Source organism: Rhyacophila brunnea, unplaced genomic scaffold, assembly GCF_057557595.1.
Source record: "Rhyacophila brunnea isolate RB1 unplaced genomic scaffold, BYU_Rbru_1.0 scaffold_11, whole genome shotgun sequence".
Taxonomy (NCBI): domain Eukaryota; kingdom Metazoa; phylum Arthropoda; class Insecta; order Trichoptera; family Rhyacophilidae; genus Rhyacophila; species Rhyacophila brunnea.
The window spans coordinates 41,367,945-41,394,969 of NW_028232763.1; the positions used below are offsets into that span (position 1 = coordinate 41,367,945).

General features: G+C 34.1%; 2 protein-coding genes across 2 annotated transcripts in view; both read right to left on the bottom strand.

The window, feature by feature from the left end:
- Nucleotides 1–27,025, bottom strand: part of LOC147078717 (uncharacterized) — an 869,452-nt gene that overhangs the window by 648,356 nt on the left and 194,071 nt on the right. The gene's annotated exons all lie outside the window — the stretch shown is intronic.
- CPT2 (Carnitine palmitoyltransferase 2) lies at nucleotides 10,320–24,540 on the bottom strand. The gene is made up of 9 exons (XM_085960404.1): nucleotides 24,471–24,540; nucleotides 22,444–23,055; nucleotides 21,826–22,004; nucleotides 19,451–19,721; nucleotides 16,408–16,604; nucleotides 15,249–15,418; nucleotides 13,535–13,648; nucleotides 11,846–12,150; nucleotides 10,320–10,852 (listed from the first exon to the last, which is right to left on the bottom strand). Exons 2-9 carry the CDS (start codon nucleotides 23,046–23,048, stop codon nucleotides 10,726–10,728), a joined length of 1,968 nt encoding a protein of 655 aa, XP_085816530.1. The 5' UTR covers nucleotides 23,049–23,055; nucleotides 24,471–24,540; the 3' UTR covers nucleotides 10,320–10,725.

The following is a 27,025-nucleotide window of genomic DNA, read 5'->3' on the forward strand; positions in this document are numbered from 1 at the left end:
GCCGGAACAACCAAGAAATGGTTAACTAAAAAGTGGACTCCGACGTGACCCTTATCAAAGAAGAAGTGCTGTCTCCAACATCAAACCGGGAGAGCCCTCTTCTGGTGTTCGAAGACAGTCCACATACGGAGCTGACCGCGCCTAGCGTCGTGCTGGAGACCGTAGCACTAGCGCGTCTCCAGTACGACGAATGGCTGCACAAATCCCACCTATAGAGACCAGACACATCATCGACGGTATCCAGCGAGGAGGGCTCGTAGAGGCCACGGCCCACTCGCGACGAAAAACGGCGAGCAAAATGCCGATTTTCCTAGGGTATCACTAACATGTTGTGTACCCTATTCGACCACGGGATATTCGGTGAGGAGAGAAAAAGGAAACGGGAGGCCAGGGAGCCTCAAAAGAGGGCTGAGAAGGCGCGCAAGCTGAGAGGAATCAAAGAAGCTGTGCGGGCGCAGGCTCGACCACGAGGAGATGAAGCAGGACCAGTCGCCAACCCTCGAGTCAAGGGTGAACGCCGAGTTCCTGTTGGAAGTGAAATGTGTAGATTATACGAATAAAACATCCGGAAATTCTTCTAATTACGGATATAAAGTTAATTAAGGACAAACTTTCTGAGCCTTGTAATCTTAAGTTCATTAGTACGAAAAATGTACATTCTAGTTTTAAAAATAACGCTTCGCAAAGTGACGCCAATTCTTTCCGTTCAAATAAAGTAAATATGAATGAATTCGAAAACATTAACATTGAAAATCGCAAACAATTTTATAAACGGGAAAGAGGATATTCTACAGTAGCGCGAAACCTGTTTCAAAGTTACGCCGTGTTAATAATTTGAATCCAAAGAGAAACGAAGAAAATAGTATACGACCGTCACTATTATTTCTTTACAAATTACCAATCGTAAATTTAACACAGCGAAAACGGAACGGGAATAATAAGGCATCACTCGACGAAAGTTGTTATGTTAAATTTTAATAATAAGTTAAAATTAGGTATAAGAGGATGAAAGTAGAGATTGTATGCTTGTGATAAAAAAAAAATGAGTCAATAAGCCGTAAATTTCTCAACGGGGTTTCAATAATGAAAAAATAATAATAATAATAAAACGTGAGAGGCACCGCAAATCGGCGCGGCGCGCCTTGGAATAGGATGTCGGGCGCGTAAAACGAAACAACAATTTTTTTTTAAATAAAATGGGTTTCACTAAAAATAAAGTTAATTACACAGTTTTAAGTGTACTGATTCAGAAATAAATATAATGAGAGGGTGGAATATTTCAATTTTTAATATCAATGTGATTTATGCAGTCAATACAATGTTGCAAAATAATTATGGGTATTAGGGTAAAATATTAAAAGTGATAGTAAGTACCATAAGTACAATGGGAAGATTTTATATAAAATTAGTAGCTATTTAATGCATGGGGTAGGAGTAATTAATAAAGTAAATTCGAATAAATTTAAAGTACAGGAAGTCTAATGAACGAATAAATTACTAAAGAAAGAAAAAGAATAAATACAGATGAAGACAATTTGGAAGCACAAAGGGAGCCACCTCTCGAAGTAAGCGCATCCAAAGGCAGCGTAGCCGAAAATTCATGATACCAAAGCTTGATGGTGTGGAGAGTGCGCACTCTCCTTTCTCGCGCAGGTTCATGGAGAGACTAGGGACGTGACGCCTGAAAGATATCGTGAAACAACAAGAGGTACTTCCGAAGTGTAACCATCTACAAAGAAAAGAAAGGGGAAAAGATACTTATTGTGAAAATCCATCCTAGTACCTGTGAGAAAGCCGTGCCGCCGTCAGCGAGCCTAGCCGTTGTACCGCTATACGATGCCTTGCCCGCAGTAATAGGAACAGATGGAGACACAGTACCTGTCCATCTATGAGGTGATACTCCAGAGACCAGCAGATCAGTGGAAAACTTTCCACAGAAAGATATCCGCTGCTCGGAACGAGCCTGGCTCAATAGTAACGCCACTACCACGCCCTGGTTGCAAAGGCAGACGACGCCAAACGAGGTACGCTCCTATTGCACCAGAAGAAGAAAAACATAACACGAAATAATAATTCCGAACGAGGGCCTAACGTCTACAAATGTAGCCTCTCGGAATACAAAAAAACTGGACAGCACAAGAGTCGAAGACTGCAGCTCCACGACCCCTCCGCTGACTAGTATAAAAGAACGAGAAGAATAACAAAAACATTACAAAAACAAAATAAACGCACGACATTACAGGAGAAAAATAAAATAATAATAAATTATGACAAATGATAATAAGAAAGGAAAATAAATCAAACTCTGACTTATTCACGAGCATTGCTTTGAGCAGGAAAATAGTAATTAAAATAAATATAGAAACAATACGTAAAGTTAGTTGTTTTTTTTTTTGTTAGAATAGTTAGATTGTAGTTGAATTTTTTTATATAAACTGTTATCATGCCATGTATTTAACGGATGAACAAGGAATTGGATGGGTGGCCGATGAGATCAGGGCGTACCTTTCGACTTTAATCCAGATGGGGCGAATGATACACCCCTGTTACAGGCGGGCTTCTCCCGGTGTAAAATAATCATTTAGTAGCTCAAGTCGAAACGTAACCCTGACCTCTAGAAACGGCTTCATAAAACATCTAATCTGATTCCTTGCTCAACCACGTAAGTATTTTTTTTAATTTAAAAAGTAAAAATGATGATGGATGAAAGAGATAATTTTAAGACTAAATATAAGGATTCAAAAATAATAAATTTTGCCGCGCTTGTCGGCAACGTCCTAATTTCGACGCGCCTGCGCCAGGGTGGTCCTCGTGATTCGTGAAATCAAAAAACATCACGCGATAAAATTTGGCCAATCACGAGAGTCCTTTTTGTGGAATGGCGTGGGTACGCGAAGTTTGAAAAAGAAAAAAAAATTAGTAAGCGTCCCCTTTCCGATAGGATAGGACCTGCGACTATAATCGTAAAAACCCAGATATAAATTTGTGAAACTAAAAAGGATAAGAAAATATAAGACCACGTCACGAACACGAAAGACCGTGTTTTATTTATACTCCAACCGTTTGAATTTTTTTTTTTTTGTGAATCCGGGGTTCGATGGACCCCTGAGCTAGCCGCTGGAACCCCGGTGATCTCATAGACTATAAGCAGCCATATTGACATTGTCGTCATGGTTCTTTTTGCCCCTTTCAGTATGTCGATAGTTCACCCACATTCCCCTGGGGCTTTACCATTTCATGTGATAATCTCACTGTTATTTATGTTGATCATCATTATTATCAGATTGTCGATCCACTGCTGAATGAAGACTTTTTCTCTTCTTGGTCCCTATCTTTGCTGCCACATACATCCAATGAACTTTATTAGTTTGTCAATTCATCAAGTTTACAGTCATTTTTAGTGCCCCTTGGGTACCAGTATATGACAGCATTTGTCCAGCAGTTATCCACTCACCGAGCGACATGTCGGGCCCATTGGCATTTCATTAGCTTGGCGACATCAATCACATTGTATTCCTACTCTTGTTCTTTCTCCTTATCCATTGGTTTCTTTTGTGGTTTTTCGCGTTATGCCCGACATGCATTTTTCCATGTCATGTGCTACTTTAGTTTTTTAATTTCTAATACATTTAATTCCCACTATAGTCAAGCCATGGCTCAAAACTGTATATTTCAATCATAGTACTAGTAGTTATTGCTTATACTTAACCCTTAGACTGCGTATGGCATGTAAACATGCCATAGACTTTATCTCGTATTTTTGACCAAACTAGAAGAGACACTTGTGGATAATATGCTTTAAAAATTAGTTCAAACCTTTAGGTAGACATATCAGGCAACAGATCATAAAAATGTCAAGTAAAACACAAGGAAATATATTTTTGAAAAGAACACTCGTTATTCAGTTGTTTGAATCGCGCGCCATTGCGAAGACGGGTGTACTAGATGCGTCACCAGGGTTATCAAAACAAAACATTGGTCATGCATCGAAAAGTGTGCATCGATAATATTTTTATTTACCTTTTAATTAATTATTATGATTACGTTAGTGTTATGTATTTTTTCTTAGTGATTTGTGATCTCGAAAGAAACATATTGAAGATTTGTTTTTAGTATTTTTTGTCATTATAAATATATGTGAAATAATTATTTCACCCGCCAAAATGTCACTACCACATAATATTATCGAAGAAATAATGCTGGAAAATATTTTATCGATGCACAGCTCTCCAGTTGTTTGGCTTTGTTCATTGTTTCATGTTTGATATTTACATTATTATAATGGGTAATAATTTATATTTTTTATGTGCCACGAAACTGTGTTAGCTCTGTTCACATGCCTGGCGATTATTCGACAGGCCCTTTGTACAATTAAAAAGCCGATGGCGCCTCATAAATTATATTATAATAGTATTTTAGCAGTGCGGTAATTATTTTTAGTGTTTTATTCTCCAAAACATCCTAATGAATAAGTGGATGACAACATTATTTTATGGTGACGAAAATAAATATAGGTTCAGAATTTGAAACGGTAATAAAATTTGAGTTTACGACTTACTAAATGCGATAAGCGATAACCCACTGATTATTCCACAAGTGATTTAGTAATATATCTGTCATAGACCGTAACCAACTACACGGCAGCATGTATTCAACACAGCCCTGTGTATAACAAATACAAACGCGTCGAATTGCTCGGTAGTATGTGTAGAAACCATGTATGTGAAGACTGGACGGCCGCCATTTTGAACGCGCGGTCAAAGCTTGGATAATTTTTAGCGTCTTCACTTTCTTCGATTTATTTTAGTGAGAATGTAACGAATATAGTTTATTTCTTGGTGCATTTGGAATAACTGATATATAGTTCATCTAGTAATCTATTTTTTAATTTTGGAATCGATCTGTTTTAGCTGTAGTGACCGTTTTAACAGATCAGTTGACTGAAAATAAATTCCCGCGAAAATGGCTCGCAGCGAAAGGGTTAAAATGAATGCAATATGGTAAACTGTATATAGAAAATGATAATTGATTCATATTGAAATAAATGGTGATAATATGTTAATTATTGATTTGAATTAAATATTTAATCGAAAATCTTTATTTACTGCGGAGAGGTTACCGCATTGCCTTTGAAGATAATTAATAACTAGCACTACCATCAGAACTTAAATTCAATGCCACGGCTGACTATAAGTATTGGGCCTTGGTTTCACATGCATACATGACGACGACCAATGGTATTGCACGTTAATTGAATACTTTACGTTTTAGGCACAATGGGAGATTGGAAGTCACTTTTGAAAAAACTATTCCAGTGCCCAAATGTGCTCCATGCCAGTTTGACGATTTATTAAATAGTAAAATAAATGTTATCTTTTTAGAGAAATGCCATTGATATATTGAATGGACCTACAAAACACGTGAAAACTTTTTGCAGTTATACATCTATAAACAATGACTATTCACTAATACTGGACAAACTTACTATTTATTATGTCAGCTTGATAAAAGAAGCTGTAGCAAAACACAGATGGCGCCATGTTTGCAAATTGTTAATAGCGTACATTGAAGAACCAAAGAAGGACGTATTGTACACGCAAATTGTTTTTAATGTAAGTACCAGTTTCGGCACATAATTCATTGATTAAATTGCGATTGAGATACAGTCGAGCTCGGTTATTACGATCACGGATATAGCGAGATCTCGGATGTTATCAGTAAACATTCGTTGACATTTTAGTTTATGATTTTCTCCATACATTTATTCACTTTTATAACGTGCTCCTTATCGGATATACCGAGCTAAAATATCATCAAAAATTTTCTTAAAACTGTCAATTTACGTTTATGACACTAGTTAAGTGTCTTAAGTATTTACCTAATTGGTGTTTTCATATTTTCATTTACATTCATTTACAGAGACTGAGATACTAGCAGACCGGCAACTTATATTCGAGTGACATGTCCAATGAATAATGCTCTACTATTTATTGGACGTACTCACAATCAAAATAATATATTCAAAAGAATATTTAGGAAATAATTATTATAATTGAGTCAGCTACTATATGGAGTTTGCATCATCGGATATAGCTGACTATGTGAAAATATGGATATCGTGGAAATAATAATTGCAGTCAGCTATTTACTGAGTTTGCCATAATTGGACACTACGGGAAATGGATATTTAATATCGCCGATCAATATGCTGACACGGATTGAGTTGTTTATCCCCATACAGTAAACTCCCGATTATCCGTGCACGATACGGTGTATAAAACGATATAACAGCTCTTAGGAAAATTCAAACTGATATTAGAAAATCATTAAAAGATTCCTGCAAACAAACCAAAATCACAGATTTTCTTAAATACATAAAATTATTGCTTCAATTATGTAACACTGTAAAACAAAGGTTTTTTATTTTTTTCTTACTATCATAATTGTAAAATGCTTTTATCGAAAAGCAGTCAATAATATTCTATGTTTAGCAACATTGTGTTCAATTCTTTAATAATATTGTTGACCGATTACAGGTTGCACTAATCTTCCTGCTAAACGATCCTGTTGCGCAAAATAATGGAACTCTTCAAGAATTTCTTCAATTAGCAGTTTCTTGTCATGATGATAAGGCAAGAAGTAAATTGCTCAAGAAAATAATGACTATTCCTGCACTAGCGAAAATAAAATAAAGAATGACAAAAACCAAATTTTTAATCATTTTATTTGATTATGTTGTTAAATGAATGCATGTTTCGACCAGGGTATTAAATAACAATAAAAATCTTCATGAAACAGTCAAGTATATGTTTTTATTTCAGTATCAAATATAAAAATTACATAAAAATAAAGCGTTTAATACACACACTTAACCTACTTAAAAAATATTAATTTTTTTATTTTTATAAATAAATATGAGTTGTTTTTAAATATTATGTTTCAACTGTGTAAATATGTCATTGAAAAAAACCAATAAATAACTATTAGACCGGTGATCACAAAATTGTCAATTGCATAGGATAGTGGTATTCAAACTGTGCGCTGCAACCAGTGTTGCCTGATGACATTTTCAAAATTCAGATTTTTAAATTTCAAAAATATCAGTTGATTGATAAAATATAATACGAAAATCAACTATTTCACTTGATAAAAGATGGGATAAGTAGCCTTTAAAGCGTGCAAATTGTTACAATCTCACAGGTGTTATTAAAAAAATATATGTAAAAAGTGACATTTTAACCAATATACATAGCAGATTTAATAAATCTTATTTTCTTCTTATCCTGACCCATCAGGCAACACTGCCTGCAACTAAAAAAACAGCTGAAAATTAAAAACAATTAATCACAAGAGTAGTTTTTTAAAGTTCTTGCTATATATAAAGTGTGCTGATCACTGTATTGGGCCTTTAAAAATTCAGACTCAAAAAATAATATTGCAATTTTATAATGGAGGATTTACCCTCACATTTTAATACTTATTAGATTTAGATGACTGTACATTTACTTAAATCCGTTATGCATTAAATTAATTAAACCGTATTACACAATTAAAAATTAAGCAACGTATTTCAGAAATTGAGTACGCAATACATAGTTTTAAATCATAGAAACAAAAATATCCTAGAAAAAAACTTGGAACCAAATATCATTCGGATGAACACAGTAATTAATTCCTAATAACAACACTATCTAAGGCAGTGGTGCACAACTTATTCGAAGGAAGAGCCAATTTATCCATTTTATAATTTTTAACATTGGAGTAAGTGTTTTAAAAATAATGATATATTATTATAATTTATACTAGACAAGACATATATTTTATTATTTTAAATTTAATAGTTAAATATATCAGCTACTCCAATCACTCTCCACTCTGTATTACGTACATATAATGTCTTTGCATGATAGAGCTTAATAAGAAATTAGAATTTTGTCATATTCAATGAAAAATTTTGAAGTACTCGTTATTTTGGACCGCGTTTTGTACATCACTGACCTAAGGTGTTTTATATTCCACCAAGAAATGGCTACCATCTTTGTAATTTAAATCAAGATAATATTAATAATTCATTTATAGATGGCGTCAGGATTACTCCAAATTATTATTATTGATGTCCTTGATAATATTTTAAAATCATTTTTATTCAAAAAAAATTATACAGTGAAGTCAGTTTTTTTAGAATTATCATTAACCATGTCCTTGCTTTTTTGTACAGGGCGGTTGTTAGTAGTTTTAAACAATCACAAACACCCAGGCTTTGAGAAAATCACATACATATTGTGTCCTCACCGGGAATCGAACCCAGAACTCTCAGGTGGAAGGCCAGCGCCTTACGCACTGGTTGATTTATATTACAAAGATGCTCGCCATATTGTGATGTAATTTAAAACACTTCAGTTAGTATAGTTGAGGCGTCTAATTACAAAAAGCGACAAGTCCACAATTCAATATTTTCAGGAAACAGCGTTTTTATGTTTCAAGCTTCAATTATTTGTTTTAACATGACTCTATTTTTTCCGTTGTATTTTATGTCGAAATTAGAACCAAATGGCAATTTGTTTCAGCCGATATAGGCAAAATAAAATTGGACGTAGCGCTATTTGTACCTCACTTTTTAATTTACTCCGCATAAGGCACATATTTCCGTGGCACTGTCATGAGTTTACCAGATGCTACAGCATGGGAGACGCCCTTTTCAATATTAAACGTTCCCTTATTGGTTGACTTAAACACGCGCGAAATTAACCACGCTTTAAATAATATGAAACACGAACTTGGCGCTTTTTGTAATAAATCGAGACTTAAAATATTTTTTTTCGTAGGGTTATGTCGCGTTTTGGAATTTATAGATCAATACATATTGTGTAAAATTATACAAAGAATACGTGCGTATTTTTTTCTCGATTTTGACTAATTGTGGACTTATCGCTTTTTGGAATTAGACGCCTCAGTTATTAAAATTTATTCGGGTAAGATTGAAGAGAAGGATAGGATTAAAGGATACATGAATGGTAACTTAATTGATTAACAGCACTCACCTGGAAAGCAAAAGATGTGTATTCAGAATTTCACTTGGTCTTCCGACCTGTATGTTTCCGAGGCTATCTATTTTCAATAAAAATAATGCTATATGGTTACATTCCGTTTTCAAAAAATAATTTAATGACAAATAATTAACTTGGTACCTAAATAACTCTTTTAAAGAATCATGGATCTTTATTTTTGACAAGTAATATTTTTTTTATTTAAATTGAATGTTTAACTGTCAGTAGCCAAACTGATTTATTTTAGAAATCTCGTTTGATCTGCAAATTCTGTAAAAGTTGTTCAATTATGTACACAGTATAATATTATAATACGAGATGTCTATCTTCAAATACCGATAAAGTTGTATTATATTGAGATGCATGTTGCGTACTATCACGCTGTCACGGCGACAAATTTAGTACATTACGGTTTCGTCATTTTGCAGAATATTTTGAACGAACACGATCTCTAAATTCAATGATGGAGTAACCTGGTAATGAGTCTGTAAATTCAATAATAATTTGAACAGAACCAACCCGCAGACCATAGATAATAGACAACATTCTTATAGAAAATACACAAGTGCCAACCGCTAAAAACAAAAAACACGCGATTTGACATATTTCGATAATTTCTTTTATAGTGTTAACTGTCAATTCAATGTGGAACTACATTGTATTATTTGATTAATTATTTGTAATTAATCAAATAATAACTGATAATTGTTAACAAAGCAACTAAAGTTGTGATTATATTATGCTGCACGTCGCGTACTGTCACGTGAACGTTATCATTTTCTACATGTCTACACTTTTTCGAATCATGTCAAAACATCATGCAGGTGTCGATGCAGTGCAGTACAACGTGAGGTGACCTCATTATTGTTCTGGTGATTTCGGCAGATTTTACTAACTGACAATATTCGTTTAAAGGTTCAAAATGTGCTACAAGATGGGAGCATCAGTCTGATAACATTTTAAACACCAAGGAAAACGACATTACACACTTTTTCCCTGTAGCGGCAGCTTACTGTGACGTCACATGATAGTACACGACATGCACCATAATATATTTCGCACTTCAAAAGTCAAAGAAAAGCAGTGTTTGTGTTGCCACAATGAGAGGTAATAAATACAATAATTGTTGAATTTAATGTATGGGAGATTCATTTAATAAGTTTTCAAAGAAAGTTTGAATGGAGATCTTGCAAATTCCACACTTGTTTTACCTGTGACAGACTTGATTTTTCCGTGACAATAAATTGTATAATAAATAAGGCCTACAATTGCTTAACAACACAAAATATTTTTACTAATATAAGTGATCATTTTGATTAATCCATACAAGAAGTCATTAAGTTGTTAAACATTTCTTATTGTGTGAAATTATAAATAGAATATGTACATATTTTTTATTATATTTTGAACATATATGGACTTGTCGGTTTTAGGGAATAGACGCCTCGTTTAATAGCTCATTTCACACCTTATACATTATAAAAATACAAATTTTTTACTCTTTGAAAGTGGCGATCGTAAAAAAATAATACTACATATTGTGTTTACTTTAAATAGTGCGGCTGCTTATTTATAAAATACTAAGTGAGATTAATATACAGCCCACATACGGTTATTTATCGAATCACATGTTTTCAAGGCACACATTGGGGTATGAATTATGTATAATTTTTTCACTTCATGCCTTCAATATCGTGTTAATATCCTCATAAGATTTCTGCAAGGCGGCAACGAATTCCGCTCCATTGTAGTGTGTAGGGTAGCTTGTTACCACGGTGCCTAGGGCATTATCCATAACTGAATATCTAAAATAAAGAAGCTCATTTAGTTACTAATGAAAGAAAAGAATTTACAGTTAAGTAGACGGGACTAAATAGAAAAGTTTTCACAAGGAGATGCTTCACGTGGTTGGGACATGTGTTCCGGATGCCGTTAAAGAGTGCAACACTCCGTACCCTTGTAGCATAACCTTGTGGGTTACGTCACAATGGCTGACAATCCTTCACTTTGCTGCGATGATACAAAAGTAATCTACGCTCTGCAGGTCTCACATGGCGGGAGGCGCAAGACGTGGAAGTGGTGAAATCTTGTAATTACTTTATACCCCAACTCTGAGGCTTGAAAGGGTGTAGTAAGTAAATAAAAAAATAGATGACGGAAAGGTTATTTAGAGCCACCCATTACTACTGCTACTGTCTGTTTACTGATGTATGTAAATTGATTTTATAGCACTGCAACAAAGTGAGGAAGGGTCGCCCACGGCGATAGAATCTGTGCCACAAGGGTTTGAGGTGTCGCGGCATCCTTGGTAAGATGCCATGTCTGACAGTCATACAGGAACACAGGTGAATGCACACATTGATCAAGGAGACTTTGGTTCTCAGAGTACAATGTTAACCTCCACGCGACTCTTAGTTGGTTGAATGCAGGCGCGGCCATTCCCATGCGGATTCTGAGGGAACTTAGCGATTTATCACTTTTGAGTTAATCCATTTGGAATTCAAATAAACGCAATATTGGTATATTTGCAGAGTAGCATTATTAAAGGTAATAAAAACCTAAACCCATTGATAAAACATGGTAATGCCTAGTGAAAACTATTCGTAATACATGATGCCAATGATTTACAAAAGTAATCTTACAACAAACTAGAAACAGGATACGAGGTAATGAAAAGCATAAATCTATCAATTATTGTAAGTAGGATTTTATACAAATAATATTTTTTATGAGGTATATTATAATTGGTGAATTAACAAATTAACTTTGTTAATTGCAAAGTAATACATAATATTTACCCGATGCCAAGACCATTCGATACAACTGGACCAAAGCCACCAGCCATGACAGCCGGAGACGACAGGGTGCTGGTGCTTAAAATGGAAGTATTGAGCATTTTGTATTCCATATCACCGAATATGCCAGGCAGAGGGATGCCTTTGTGCTCGGCGATTTTCTTCAAAGCAAAGAAGTGCCTGTCAAAGCCCTGGCCCATGGCAGCATCTTTGGTTAATTCACCATGCTTCGCGGAGCATTTCCTTATCATGGACGCTAACTGGGTGATGTGGGGCGGAGAAGCTGAGTGGAGTGCATCACAAAACGCCTGCAAGAAACAATTCAATTATTAAACTAGTGTGATATAGTTTCGCAAGAAGATACAAACCCACAAAAAACATCATTTTCAGGTCACTAAAGGTTCCTTCAATGGAATGCAGGAATGCAGGAGCTCGCTGAAGTAAGCAACAAAGTAGGCTTGAAAATAAATGTAACAATGACGAAAGTCATGTTCAACTGCTTTGCGAGCCAAAAAGAGATCCTCATCAATGGCACTCAGCTCGAACAAGTGAAAAACTACATCTATCTGGGACAACAAGTCTTCAAAAATGACCTGCCACTATGCCTAAAGCGCAAAGTGTTCAACCGGTGTCACATATCACATATGCGTGTGAAACATGGACCTTAAGTAAAAGAGAAATCCAGAAACTTAGAGTAGCACAGCATGGTATGTAGAGGTGCATGCTGGGCATTCCGGGAAAGGACAAAAAGTGGAATGATTGGATAAGAAAACAGACAAGGGTTTGCGATGTAATAGAGTTCGCTAAAAACCTTAAATGAAAATGGGCTGGAGACATAGCTCAAAGAAGGGACAACCGCTGGATAAATCTAGTCATCCAGTGGTACCCAAGAGGTACAAAACGTCTGCAAGGTAGACCTAGAGGCCGCTGGATCGATGAAATGGTTAAGTGACACAGTACTGAGAGAAGTGGAATCAGCTTGGAGAGGCCTTCATCCAGCAGTGGATAGTTCAGGCTGATGACGATGATGAAAGGTATTATACATTATGAAATAACGTACAAAGTTATATTGTCTATAAAATTTCCAACATGGTTGTTTTGAGTACCTGTTCAACTTTCATTTAGAAAAAGAGCACAATTCTCCACAATATTTTTTGCAAGATTTCAAAGATTTTATTATTATTCACAAGCGTTTAGCAAAAAAGGCAACAATATTACATAGTTCGTGAAGTGATAATTGAAGACTGAAATTTCTGAAAATTTATCAAATATGTTTTAGTACATTTTGTGTAATTACGTCATAGCCCCCACAAGGGATGATAGGGCTCTAGCCTGGGGGCCAGGGCTCAAGGGAGGCCCGGCGTGGCGGATCGACCAGATAAGTGAGATAAAGACACATCACAAATTTGCTCTAATAGTAGAATATAGTAATAGAATACCCATAATTTTACCAGGAACACCATTTGGAAAACGCTACTGTAAACTGTCATATTATCTTTAATCCTAGCGAGAGGTAGGGAGGCCCGCTAAAGATCCTGGCCTGGGGGCCCGGTTCAGGATGTGGCGGCCATGAATTACGTATCATTATTTATTGCAGAGGAAAGTATCTAATATGTAATTATTATTCTTGAGCTATTTGTACAAGAATGTATTATTAGTTGATGAGTTTGGAAGAACTTCTAAATTAATTACCTTTGTTTCCATGGTACACGGTCGCATAGTTTCAGTTCTGCCGTGTTTAAATGCTGCTGTACTACAGGACTCATATGTTCCTACATATTTCCCTTTTAAAAGATGGTGGGCAGCCTAGAATTATTTAAACATACAAATTACTATCAGACACTATCTGTACATTTTACTTTCATCCATTCTCATTAGATAGTTCAAAACATACAGCTTGGAGACTAGTGGTAGCCTTATAAACTTTTAGTATTATGTATTGCACTTGTTAGTATGTCTGGAACATTTTTTGTGTTGATTTGAATTGGTAGCCACAAAAATAATATTTTTTAAGGTGGCACTTCGGCAGTTGACGTTTCAATATATTGTCAAACAATAACTTCTTGTCCACATGTTAAAACTGTGAACTAACAATCCCCTTCAGTACAGCTAATCGCACTTCCGTTTTCAAATGAGAAATGCCCCCAAATTGTATCATTCCATTTTACGCTCCCGCGTTGTATGGATCAATCAATTTACATAATTTGAAACGATCAGGGGTGATGTTAGAATTATTATTAGTAAACTTTTGGTTTATGGCAAAGAAGAAAAAGAATCTAAAAAGAGAGCCGTACATTATCGAAACACGCCTCTAGTACGCGTTGCTGCCATGAGAGGTACGTTACTGAGAAGTGTTCTATATACTACTACAACGACTTCCTGTTATCGCCGATTTCTTGTTGTTGGGCAGTATATCGTCACCTTACTATTAAAACCTCGTAAGTCTGTTTTAGAAGAATGTTGAGGGGAAGGAAAAAATGTAATAAAAACAATATTTTAAACACCTCTCTAATCGATGAATCTGCTAACACTGGTTGTGAAATACGAGGTTTTAATTCCATGTTTGAAACGAGACTTACGAGTTTTTAAAATTTGTCGATAGATGGTAGATAGACAGCATACTAGTATAGAGAACGGAGATTTTGATGATTTAAAATGTTTTTTTGTTTAAATTTTGTCGAACAAACTTTTCCATAATATCGGACTTACAAGGTCTTAATAGTAAGGTGACGATATATGGTCGCTGAGTTTCAAAACCCGCTATAACACTTTTTTGAAATAATTAAGATATATATATCGTTGGATTCATTATTAAAATCTCTACATGAAAATTTTATCGCCTCTTTCAAAATCCGCTATGATTAACTGTCATTTATGAAACAAAATCAATGTGTCTATCAAATCCCGCTATAACACTACTGAAACATTCAAAAACCTTTTTAGTTCAAAAAGTTTTTATTGATTTTCTCAACATAATGAAAAAGTGTTATAGCGGGTTTTGAAACTCAGCGAAACATATGACATATGCAATTTTTGTCGGTCTGTATTTTAACAGGCAATGTTTTGGTTGCGATAGAAATTATATTTCATGTTTCATTTTCGAAATGGTCATGTATGTAGAAATTAATAAAAAAATAACATCCATTTTTAACAAATACAAATTTTAGGATTTATCTTGGCAAGAGTTGCACATTTAATAACATGCAGAATTGACCATTTGACTGAATTTAAAATTGTGTTGAAATGCTTGCAATTTTTGACAGATGCATGCGATAATGAATCTACAATTATTAGTCCTTAGTCCATGAGTCCTTTTCCTCATTTTCATATATTTAGGCTTCGTCTAGTAGGAAAGGTTTTCTAACATATTTGTTTCAAATTTGGATATATGTAATTATTTAATTACCTGAAAGCCAAGCTGCATTATAGAATCAGGGCTGACTTTATAATTTTTACATGACTGTTTACCGAGGCCATCAAAAATCAAATAATCTATTCCGAGAGAGGAACACCATTCGTTGTAAGTTTTTTTAGCCATCGATATATTTTCTTTGAGCTTTTCATCCAAGTTGAAATCTACGAGGAAAGAGATAAAACAATAAGTGCATATTATTATTATTTTGATTAATGTGGGATTTATCTTAAAACGTGAATAAACCAAATGGCAAAACAGGGGTCGCTAAATCGATCTCTACAGAATAGTAAAAAAACTATTACCAATTAGAATTTAAATTCAAATTACAGCAAGTACCCTCAGTCAACAGTATTAACATAATTTATTATTATAATGTAGGAATTATTTTTTTTATTACTTAATCAATGGATCCTTTATTTAATTATTACAAGCATGGCCATAAATAAGAACTTATAAACTAGCCAACATGATTATTTATTTGTCTATATTATCACAGGTTTCCAACCCATGGGTCGCATCCTCCTATCAGTCATGAGGTATTTTCTAGAGGTCGCAAACTACTAAATAATATACTGAAAAAATATAGACTAATAAAATTAATATACCTACATTTCTACAAGGTCTGTCTAAAAAGTATTCAACGATTGGCCGGAAAATATCAATTTTTCATGTAAAGGTTTGACACTATAATCCTCTACGAAATATTTTCCTTGGGATTGGTTTTTTTATGGACAAAAATAATATAAAAATGAATTTCCTGTTAATAAATTAAGAGAGATTCCGGGATCGCAAACCCTATGTATGACTAAGATAGTAGAGGTCTCATTGATGAATTTGTGGCTGTCATCGGATTCCTGAGACCCAGATCTCAATTATAATATTATTTATTAATATTCATTTTCATAGATGATTCTACGGTCAGTATATATAATATGATTTCGCAATATTATGAGATTGCGGATGCACAATTTATTGCATAATCATTTCAACATATTATTCCATAGTGTGCCGGTCAATAAATAGCGAGTCATAATTGATTGGACATGTCACTCGATTATAAGTTCCCGTTAAAAACACATCAAAATCAATATTTATCGAAGCGATTGACTGCAAATAACATAAAAACAAATGAAATAATATAATATTAAACCTAGTCTATGAACAATGCTATCCAATCCATCTTCATTAGCAGGTGTGGAGGCATCGATCAGGGGTTTTGTAGTAGTTTCCTTATAAATGTCTTGGAAGTATCTTAAGACGGCAACACCGTCTCCCCAAGAGTGTTCAAAGTTAAGGCCACCTACTCCGTCACCGCTCACAATCAAACTGAAAGACTTGTCGAACCACCTAAAAACAATATTAAGTTTACACAAATATGTATCTCATCAATTTTTCAAAAAATTTCTAAACTATTACGATGCCTAAATGAATACATTGATGAAAGATCACAGATATGGTAGAATACATCATTCAAAATATAAAATTTTGATGATTACTGGACATAAAAACTATAATATGGTTGGTTGGGATATCTACACAGTCCATATGAAGAAAATTTTCAATGGTGATGATCACCACACAGTGATACAAGGATATTTTGCAAGTCAACCATTTCAAATCAACAAAAACTGCCATAAAATTAAGTGATATCATGATTTATGGTATTATTTCAGTTGTCAAATATCAACTAACTAGTCTTTTTGTAAAAAAATTGTTGTTTTCCTTTAGGTATCTACATTGTCTCGGTTAATTTGCGACGTATTTCCCTGCCCCATCTCCACCCAAACGATACTATGTTTATTTCAAAAGAAAGTTTTCCATCATCGTTACAAATTTGTAGTGCCTGTACACGTGCGTGCATGGATTTACTGGCAGCAATAGTGCGTATTTTAAACTATAGTGACAATAACTGTTTACACGTAAAAGTGCTGAGTGTCTTTCCAATCTCATTCTTCAAGAGTAAGCGAGACGCGATGTTGTCATTTTATAGTACTATTCGACAGGTAGTAATAATTGGTTAAACCCAAAATGAGTAAAGTTCGTTTTTTTGCCGGCAGGTTCGCCACTATCGTTCTACTGTGCAGGCGCAGATCGAAAAAATCCCTACTGTCGCATGAAAACTCAGAAGCTTCCAAACTTTTTTGATTCATGCATGCAAGCTTGCAACTGCAGGATAATACATGTTTACCCATACATTTTCTTGTTATGGCCGCGATAATACTTAATGTCAACAGTGTAAACATGTGTAAACGGAGGATTACTATTTATTATTAGTTTTTGTAGAACGATCAACGGTGGGGGTGGTCATCTTTTTGAGATTTCACACAGGGGAAAATTTGAGACAAATTGTGTAAACCATTTTTATAATTATTGACTTCTTTGCCATCAACCATAACAAGCAATATTTTTATAAATTCGTGAGATTGAAATGACCATCCACATTTTTGAGGTGATAGATAACGCCATTTGAATTCAATTTATATCATGCTTCCCAGCTGTGGAATGCTGATTTGGGAAAAGAAACTAATCGAAAATGCAAACTTATTATCAACATTTTATTTTTTGACATTTAATTTCCTTTATAGATAAAAACTGGTAACATATTATTAACTTTTCAATAAACATGTTTAGTCATAAATTAGCAAATTTTGATTACAACAAAACCACAGACCTATTTCAAATTGCGGTACTTTCCTTTAACCCATATAATAAATCTTTTCTTGTATAATTATCTGGCAAATACTGTACTCAAGTGTTCTCAAAATGGGCCCGAGGTACAGTAGTTTTCTATAGATATACCATCATAAATCGTCAGGTGTTCGAATTTGGAACTAAGCTCAACACAGTATAAAAAGTTTTGAATGATATGTCAAATGGTCACATGTGGCACCCTCACTCAGCGGACAATTTATACTGGTGGATGTATAGTTTTAATACTATGCAGGACTTCTCGGTTGTTTCCCATTAATTTGAGGACATTTACATTAATCATCCTGTCAATCCATAAGATTTTGAGTACACATTAATACAGACTAGAGGTGGAAAAACTGGTCAATTTTGAAGTATACTTACTACCAGTATAAAAAAATACTTAGTATCGAAACTTGTTCCAAAATACTTACTAGTATTTGGGATATTATATGAATACGTGTATTAATTAAGGCTCTAAGTACCAAAAAGTAGTATTGCCTGTAGTTACAAAATACCGAGTCATTGCAGTAAAATTTCATGAAGCAGACCTTTTGAAAAATGTAGTTTTACAGTTTGAAGCAATTACGGCAGCTTCTATAATTTTAGGTATTAAGAACTCGCAAGTATCAACACACCATCGTCAGCCATTTTATATTGAATGAGGTTGACCACTGTAGTGCTATTTACACCATTATAAATAAAACAGGCCAACGGACTTACAACGTCGACAGGTTTAAATATTTTGCTGTATTTTTTTGACTTGCTTGAGGCACTTAGACCATAGTTGAAGTTATTAGCGTTAGTATGTAGAACACTTTTCTATAAAAATGTCAGTTTTTTTGTTTTTGGTACTTAGCGCCTTAATTAATACACGTATTCATATGTGTCAGTGCTTTTTAGAAGCCATTTTTACACAAATAGTTTATATAATTATTATCCATTTACACCATCACACATAAAATTTGAATTCCAAATTAAGTTCCAATTATAACATTAAAAGATCGACAAACTTGACATGGCGAAACCAGATAGACGCGTAAATACTTATCAGTCTCATACTCAACTGGAACTAAAATCAACTCCATATTATTACTATAAAACGAACTTGTCACCATTTCTGTCCTGCACTATACCAACTTTACAACTGGGAAGAAAGAGAGAGCAATGACGCCAATGACAGTTGAGTATATCACGGCTCGACATACGTGTATTATGCAATCTCGCTCGCGCACATTTATTGAAAGTCTACCAACAGTACCTACCAACTAGCGAGTGGCGGCGATGATCTCATCGCATGCGTTCGAGCTTCAAACAAGTTTATTGAGCCACACGTACTGAGTATGTGTAGTAGCATGCCGAGACTTAAGTACACAAACTGGTGACGGTATTTCTAACTCACCTCTAATACAGACACATATGGAAGGCCTCAACTCTCCGTAATATATTTTCTGGTTCAGTTATCAGTTACGAATTCGCTAAAAACAATCAAAAATTAAACCAACCTGTTGTTTCCATCGCCGTGTAAATAACTTCTCATTGTTTTGTATTTGTCATCGCCGAGTACTTCATCGTCCAAGACCAGATTAAATACGGCAGTGTCGATCAACTTCATGACCCTCTCATTGCCTGTGTGTGACAAGTGATGCCGCTGTGAAGCCCAAACATCGCGATCTTGCGTTGTCAAAATGCCAACAGGGTATTCTGCCTGTGGCCTTTGATCGTTTAAAATATATTTTAAACGTGACACAATCTGGGTAGGAGTGATGAGGTTGCCTGCAAATATTACAATATTTGTCTTCCATATTAATAGCTGATGTGTATGTAGGTAGGTACATAATGTATTCTTAGATTAAAAATTCAAATAAGATATGAAAACATCGTAACTGAAATTTTACGATATTGGGTTTTTTTACTTATTTTATAGCCAATTTTAAAGCAAATTCTATTTTTCTATAAGTTGTAATACTCGTATCTCAAACTATCTTACTTAATATAAGTTTTTAAAATTTGAATTATTATTTTATTGTTTCATTATTGTTTCTTTATCCTTTTTAAAGATTATTAAATAAATCAAATGTCCAAAATGTGTTTTCTTTTCGAAGATAATAAAATATATCTATATTTATTATAAACACTGAAATCTCGTTACTCAATAAAAATCTTACATTGGAATAACAAAAATTCGTAACTCATTTTCTAAGTTAAATACTGCAAATCTATAAGCCACAAACCAAATCTGTACAAAATGTAATCTGTAAATGTAAAATCACTGTACAAAATGCCCCACTTGATTAATTAATTATCTTCTAAAACAACTTTGATTATGTTCTTAAAGAAAATTTTGAGTAAAACTGTTTTTTCATCCTCTTGAACGTTTTTCGATACGAGGTTTTTCTATCTTATCGACGATTTATAATAATTGAACTTAATGATTTTAAAATATGGGTACTTATTAAGCAGCCCATTTAAGGTGATACATCAGTGAAACGGCAAATAATTTTCAATTATAGGCGCGACGAAATTTTGGACTCGCTCGCATCCTGAGAGAGAGTGTCGAGCTGGAAACACGTCGCTTTGTTTCGTAATGGCGACGGGCGTATTAATTCTTAAATCATGTAAAGATGACTAAAAACGTTACCCATTTACTTTAAAAAGAAAACATGTCAATGAATATATTATTATTGTTACTAATAGAACAATAAACAGAACATAAAATGGACGTATGTTGGATTTATATGACAAATTATATTTCGTTTGGCATGCGTCATTTGCACCCGCGACCCGCAATCCGCGCATCGCCTAGCCACAATCTTTTTAGACCGTGCCTCAACTGAGGTACGACCTTAAACCACTGTAAAAATACATGCTATGGATATGCCCACTAAAGAGAATAATATAGATAGCAACATGTGCCAAACAATCTGTTATTAAGAGTATAACTTGTCTAAACTGAAAATCAATCAAGTAGGATGGTAATTATAGAAAATTTAAATTTTGGCCACCATTTTGGTATTTTATAGGCTTCCAAATTACAAAATGTCAAGTTTAATAACAATTCAGCATCATAAAATACATATTATGCAAGCTTAAAATCAATCAAATCATAGAACAATGAAATTTTCTCCGCACATTTTGTAATCTAGGGGTGACTGAATAAATTTTGAAGCAGCCATTATCTTAAAAACAGCACTTCGGCTGTACCTATTTAAAATGCCAAAGATCAGGTTTATCTATAAAAATGCATTGGACTATTATAGTAATATGAAAACCTAAGGTATGAAAAGTTATTTCATTTAAAAAAATATTGATTGAGTTAATTTGAATACATGTATTAATTAAGGCGCTAAGTACCAAAATAATAAAAACTGACGTTTTTATAGAAAAATGTTCTATATACCAACGCCAATAACTTCAACTATAGTCTAAGTGCCTCAAGCAAGTCAAAAAAATACAGCAAAATAATTAAAGCTGTCGACGTTGTAAGTCCGTTGGCGTGTTTTATTTATAATGGTGTAAGTAGCACTGCAGTGGTCAACGGCATTAAATATAAAATAGCTGACAATGTGTGTTGACACTTGCGAGTTCTTAATACCTAAAATTATAGAAGCTGCCGTGATTGCTTCACATTGTAAAACTACATTTTTCAAAAGGTCTGGTTCATGAAATTTTACTGCAATGACTCGTTATTTTGTAACTACAGGCAATATTACTTTTTGGTACTTAGAGCCTTATTTAATACATGTATTCATTTTATGACTGCAAATGTCCCATATTAATATTAATATATTCAAAATTTCGTTAATCTAAGCATGGTAGAAATAATTATTACTGCTAAATACAATATTATTAGTATATGGTAAATAAATAATATAGTTACCATCTTTATCAACAATGTCAAATGAATAAAAGTATCCCCTCCTTTGAACTAAAATGTGTTTGCTTTTTGGATCATTTACAATTCTGTCCATTCCCAACTCTGGAATGCGACTCGAACCAAACAATCCAGAGTATTGGCTCATATCCAATGGAAATGCTTTATACGCGTATGCTCCATACCTGCAAAAAACATCTATTGTAATGATTCATCAAAACAACACTCGAGAAGAATAAATTTATCAGTTACACAAATCAAAGATTTTGTAGGTGACATTGAAAGTCTTAAATTTGACTTGTTCAGTTTTTATGTATCAGGTTTTGTAGTTCTATTGAATGGTATAATAAAATCACATTTTTTTACTTACTGTTTTTTCTGCAGGCACTTGGCATGTTCAAGCAACGAATAAACTATTTCAAATAAAATTGACCTGATGATTGGATATGTATGTTATTTTGGAATAAATAAAATGCAATTTCAACAAGACTTTTTAATTTCTTTCTAAAATTGAATCCTAAGGATACTGTATGGATTTGTATGGAAAAAAGTGAGTCTTTATATGGCCGACTTTCTAGGAACCTATCTCGGCTGTAAAGCAAGATATTAGTGTATGTATATTACCAAGATAGTGCTGAAGGTAGGAATCCTGTCACTTTACGGAAAGTATCGTTATCACTCTTTTTCGGATTCAGATGATATACTTCTGGCTCAAGAATTTCTGCCCTCAGCGACATCATAAAACGCAATGAAGACACCAAGTAATTAGACGCAGCCAATAGTTGATTATTTCCTTCAATTGTCATATTCTTATTGAACACAATCAAAGGATTGTAGTTTATGGGAAGCGGAACACGATCACTCAAGTACATTTCGAACCATATCTTCGAAATGTAGCTGGTGTGTTTATTCTGTTTGTCCTTTGTCCTCAATAGACTATCGAGTTCCTTTCCTATTCCGTGTTCGAAACTGTTGGCTTGCGATTCGACATGCCTGTAGGATTCTTCTATCAACAGAGGGCGTTGGGCTGCAAGATATCTCTGGCAGGATTTTTTTAAGAGTGGTATTGGCAGGCGAGGGAGAGATTTTTGGAAATGCAGCATCGGTAGTTTACTGCGCTGCATATATTGATATTCAGGTGATTGTACAGTTGATTTGGCACTAAAGTATTTCGGCCACGATTCATTTTTGATGGACTTTATTTTTAATGTATTCTTCAAAGTCAACATCTCAAAGCTGAAATATAAATTTACTTTTAAAACTACACATAAGAAAATAAATTTAAAATCCTCCGAAAGTAATAATAAGTATTTGAAAACATCCAAATTCCTTGAACTACTACTTATGTACATTATACTGGAACAATTTAAAGACTTATTCTAATGCGCACGATTACACAGGCGAATTTGATTTTTGTTACAGTTTCTACAGTTTCTAACTTCACTTACAACAAGCTTATTCCAACACTTGCTCGCACTCGGTACCGCTCTGACTATGACTTATTTTATGTCAAAACTACCGAACTTCATGCTAATTTACTTACATGTTTGAATCGCATGTCAGAATCGATATTGCATGTTGTTGAGTGAGTGACTAATGACCTTTACTCGTAAAAAAGTTGAAAGATACATGAGAATACATAAAATGTACAACTAATATATTATACTATATTATCATATTATCTAATCAAATCGGAAGATCTGGATGACATTTATGTGAATAACTCAAGGCCTGAACAAAAACGAACACATAAGTGCGAGTGAGAAAGCATTCGGCACGCATAAGTATATCTCTGCAATATGCGTTAGATTAATAATGAAATATTTTTTGTAAATGACGCCAGTAAATATTGATTTGAATGACTACATTCATTTAAAAACTGTGAGCATGCGTTGCTGAAATTTATTGTTTTTGTGTTAAATATAAAGTTAGTGGTAATTATTTTTAGTTAATTTAGTAGAAAATATGGTTACTTAACTATGTTGTGTTTAAATTTAGTAGCTGTACTGAGAAGTAACATGATGGTATAATGTTTCATAGTTAAGTTAATAATAATAAGATTGAGGTTCTACCGTGAGTTATACGCAAAAAACACGGCTACATTTTCCCATAATATGTTCCTAGTATAGGATATAGAATACATAATAATATTATTATTATGTATGTATCCTCCATGCATATTTTTTTTTACAGAGAATGCAACAAAATATATGTTTTATTAGCCACAATATGCTCAAACAATTTTACATATTATATCTTGGTTGTCTAATCATTTTTTTAATCTATACTTAGGTCGGTGGTGGTTTAGATTATTTTATTACTTTCATCTCAAATAGGTAGGTATGTAATGAACAGGTTCGACTTATTTTGTTACCTATTCGTATTTTAATGACTCATTAAGGACACAACACAATTGAAGGCTGGTAAACGACAAGGGTTCGTCTCAATGTTTTGTACACACTGTCACGATAATTTTATGCAGAGAGTGAACTTCGGAATCAGATAATTTATATTTTTAAAACCTACTGCCGACTATACAATTTTATGACGGATATCGAAAGAGTTATTTATTATTGAAGTCCTGTTACACATAAATATTAAGAATACACATGCATATACTAAATTTTCAAAATATTAACATTAATATTTACTTCGGTTTCGGTAAAAGTTTCACAAAAGTTGACAGCTGAGCTAATACTAGAAATTACAAACGTCAAAAACAAAAATTTGCTACTTGTTGACCACTCATTAATATTGCCAAGTTAAAAAAATGACTTTCCTATTTTATTTTACTTACTACTATTAGTCTAGGCCAGTGCCCCGCAACCTTTTCCCACCCACAGCACACCAAAGGTCTTTCCAGAATTCCGCGACACACTTAAATCAAACAATTTATACACCAAAACATGCCCCCCCCTACCTATCGCTAAGGTTAAAGATAGTGTGATACTGTAAAATAGCGTTTTTCAAATAGTGTTCGAGGTAAAATTAATGGTATTGATTTTATGTTTAGCGATTTTTTGTATGGTTATATTATATAAATATAATTATGGTTAGTTGTCGGGTTAGGAATAATATTATTTGTCAAGTATTGACACAATATTAATGAATTGTATCCGACAATGTTTTAAAATATTAACAGTAGGTAACGTAGTAAAATAGCGCCGCAGGTGACTTTTTTTGACTCGAAAATGAGAGCTGAACTGCGATAGCCTTGTCGGAAATCCGAGGATTTTTTTATTAGGTAACCGAAATCCAGAAAATAGCCAATGAAACATCGGCGAAGTTCAGTTTTAGCGTCCCGTCGTTTATCAATTCAACAAATTCCTCTCGAATTTATAGGAAAAGCGCCTCTATAGAATTCTTGGCATTGGTTGCAAAAGGGTTTCGTATCCAGTCGCATTGATTGTATGAAAGTAATGATGAAATTTCTTTTGCAGCAAAGTTAAATGTTTTTGAGACAGATCCATAATTAATTGCTTGTTTTCAATGGTGGTCTGGTAGTTCCTTTGGAACATTTGTAGAGATCCTTGTCTTAACTCATTCTGCCAAAATTTTTGAATTTTTCTAATTTATCAGAGCACCTCAATATATTTTCATTCTGATCTTGCTCTGTTTTATTAAGTTCATCCAGGTGCTCAAATATATTACAAGCCATGTACGTAAATTTGGCTATTGCACCGCGGCACACCGGTTGCGGAGCACTGGTCTAGGCTATCTTTTTGATTTGCATAATTTTATTGGTCACTATAAAATAGTAATAATATGGTGCAAGTCATTTAAATGGCTTTCTGCAATAATGTGCCTGAATGTGACCTTATAAAATATTCCCATGTTTGTGGAGAATCAAATCGGCGGCCTATGAAAATAGAAATTTACGCGATGTGACGTATGCAAAAATAATTAATTTCTTCAAAGAGAGGATTTCCCGAGGCTATTAGAGACTTTGTAGTAAAAAAATTCAAAGCCTTAGGGGTTCTTTTCGGAAAGAGTTAAAAAAAAAAGTAGATGAAAGTCGACGTATCGGTAGCGGAAGAGATGAAGTAGATATATGAGCCATCATTGTGATATTGTATAACGATCTGCTGCTCTTCACGAAGGCAGTGACGTCCCGTGGGTGTAGGCAGATTGAGCGTCGCTTGAGGGCGACAGATACTCGAAGGGCGGTAAATCGAGGAGAATCATTTGGTATTATATAGAAATAGCTACCTAAACTTAGTTATTACTAAACTAAACTTAGCTACCTAAACGCTCTGGTTATAGCATATTATAACCAGAGCGTTGGAGATGTTTTTATTATTATTACCCAGTAGGTACTCGCGGCGATTTTAGTATGATGTCACCACGCTCTGCCAGTGATTTTTTATTTTATTTTTGACTGCTCGGTTTCGTATACAAATGCCAAAAAAAAATATTTTTAACGACGCTTTTGGCACCTAGACACATTATGAATATTATGATAAATGTAAAACACCAAAAAACCATAATAAATCAGTCATAATAATATAATGTCATTTACTCAGATTAAAGAGTTCCTTTCATAACAGTGATATTATGCAGGTATACTGCGCAAAAGCCAATTATGTCGCGCCATAGTTGGCGCCGAATGAGCGACGATTGACGACGAAGGTATTCAAATAAAATAATATTATATAGATTTCAAGTTGGTAACGAAACAAGAAAAATTATGGTCGAGATTTGTAGGTAGGTACACACTTCCGTATTTTTTAATTTATCCAAATATTTTTGCCAGTCACTCGCGAGATTTAAAAGTTGCCGGATGTATCTATTGCAAAATAGATATTCATAATGATTATTAATCCATTGACATTTGATATAATCAATTAGTATTCGTGCATATAATAGGTATTTACGTTAAATACCAGCTAATTGTAATAAAAATGTACACGAGTAGGTACTCTCATCTCCCTCCATCTTCGAAAGTGGGAAGCACGCTGTCTCTTTGTTTCTTGGTATGGATTTTCGTCTGGATTCAGGACTTGGAGGTGGACAAATAATAACACACCGGAATTGTGTTGGAAACGGCGTGATGTTTTTACGTTTAATATTATCTAATGGTTACATTTTTATACAAATTCTTTTCAATTTAATTTTGGCGGATAGCGAGGTTAACACTGCTTACTGCGTTGCTGTCAAAAATGCTTCTCCCACGCTAAAACAAACGGCCGCTTACGAGCGGTACAAA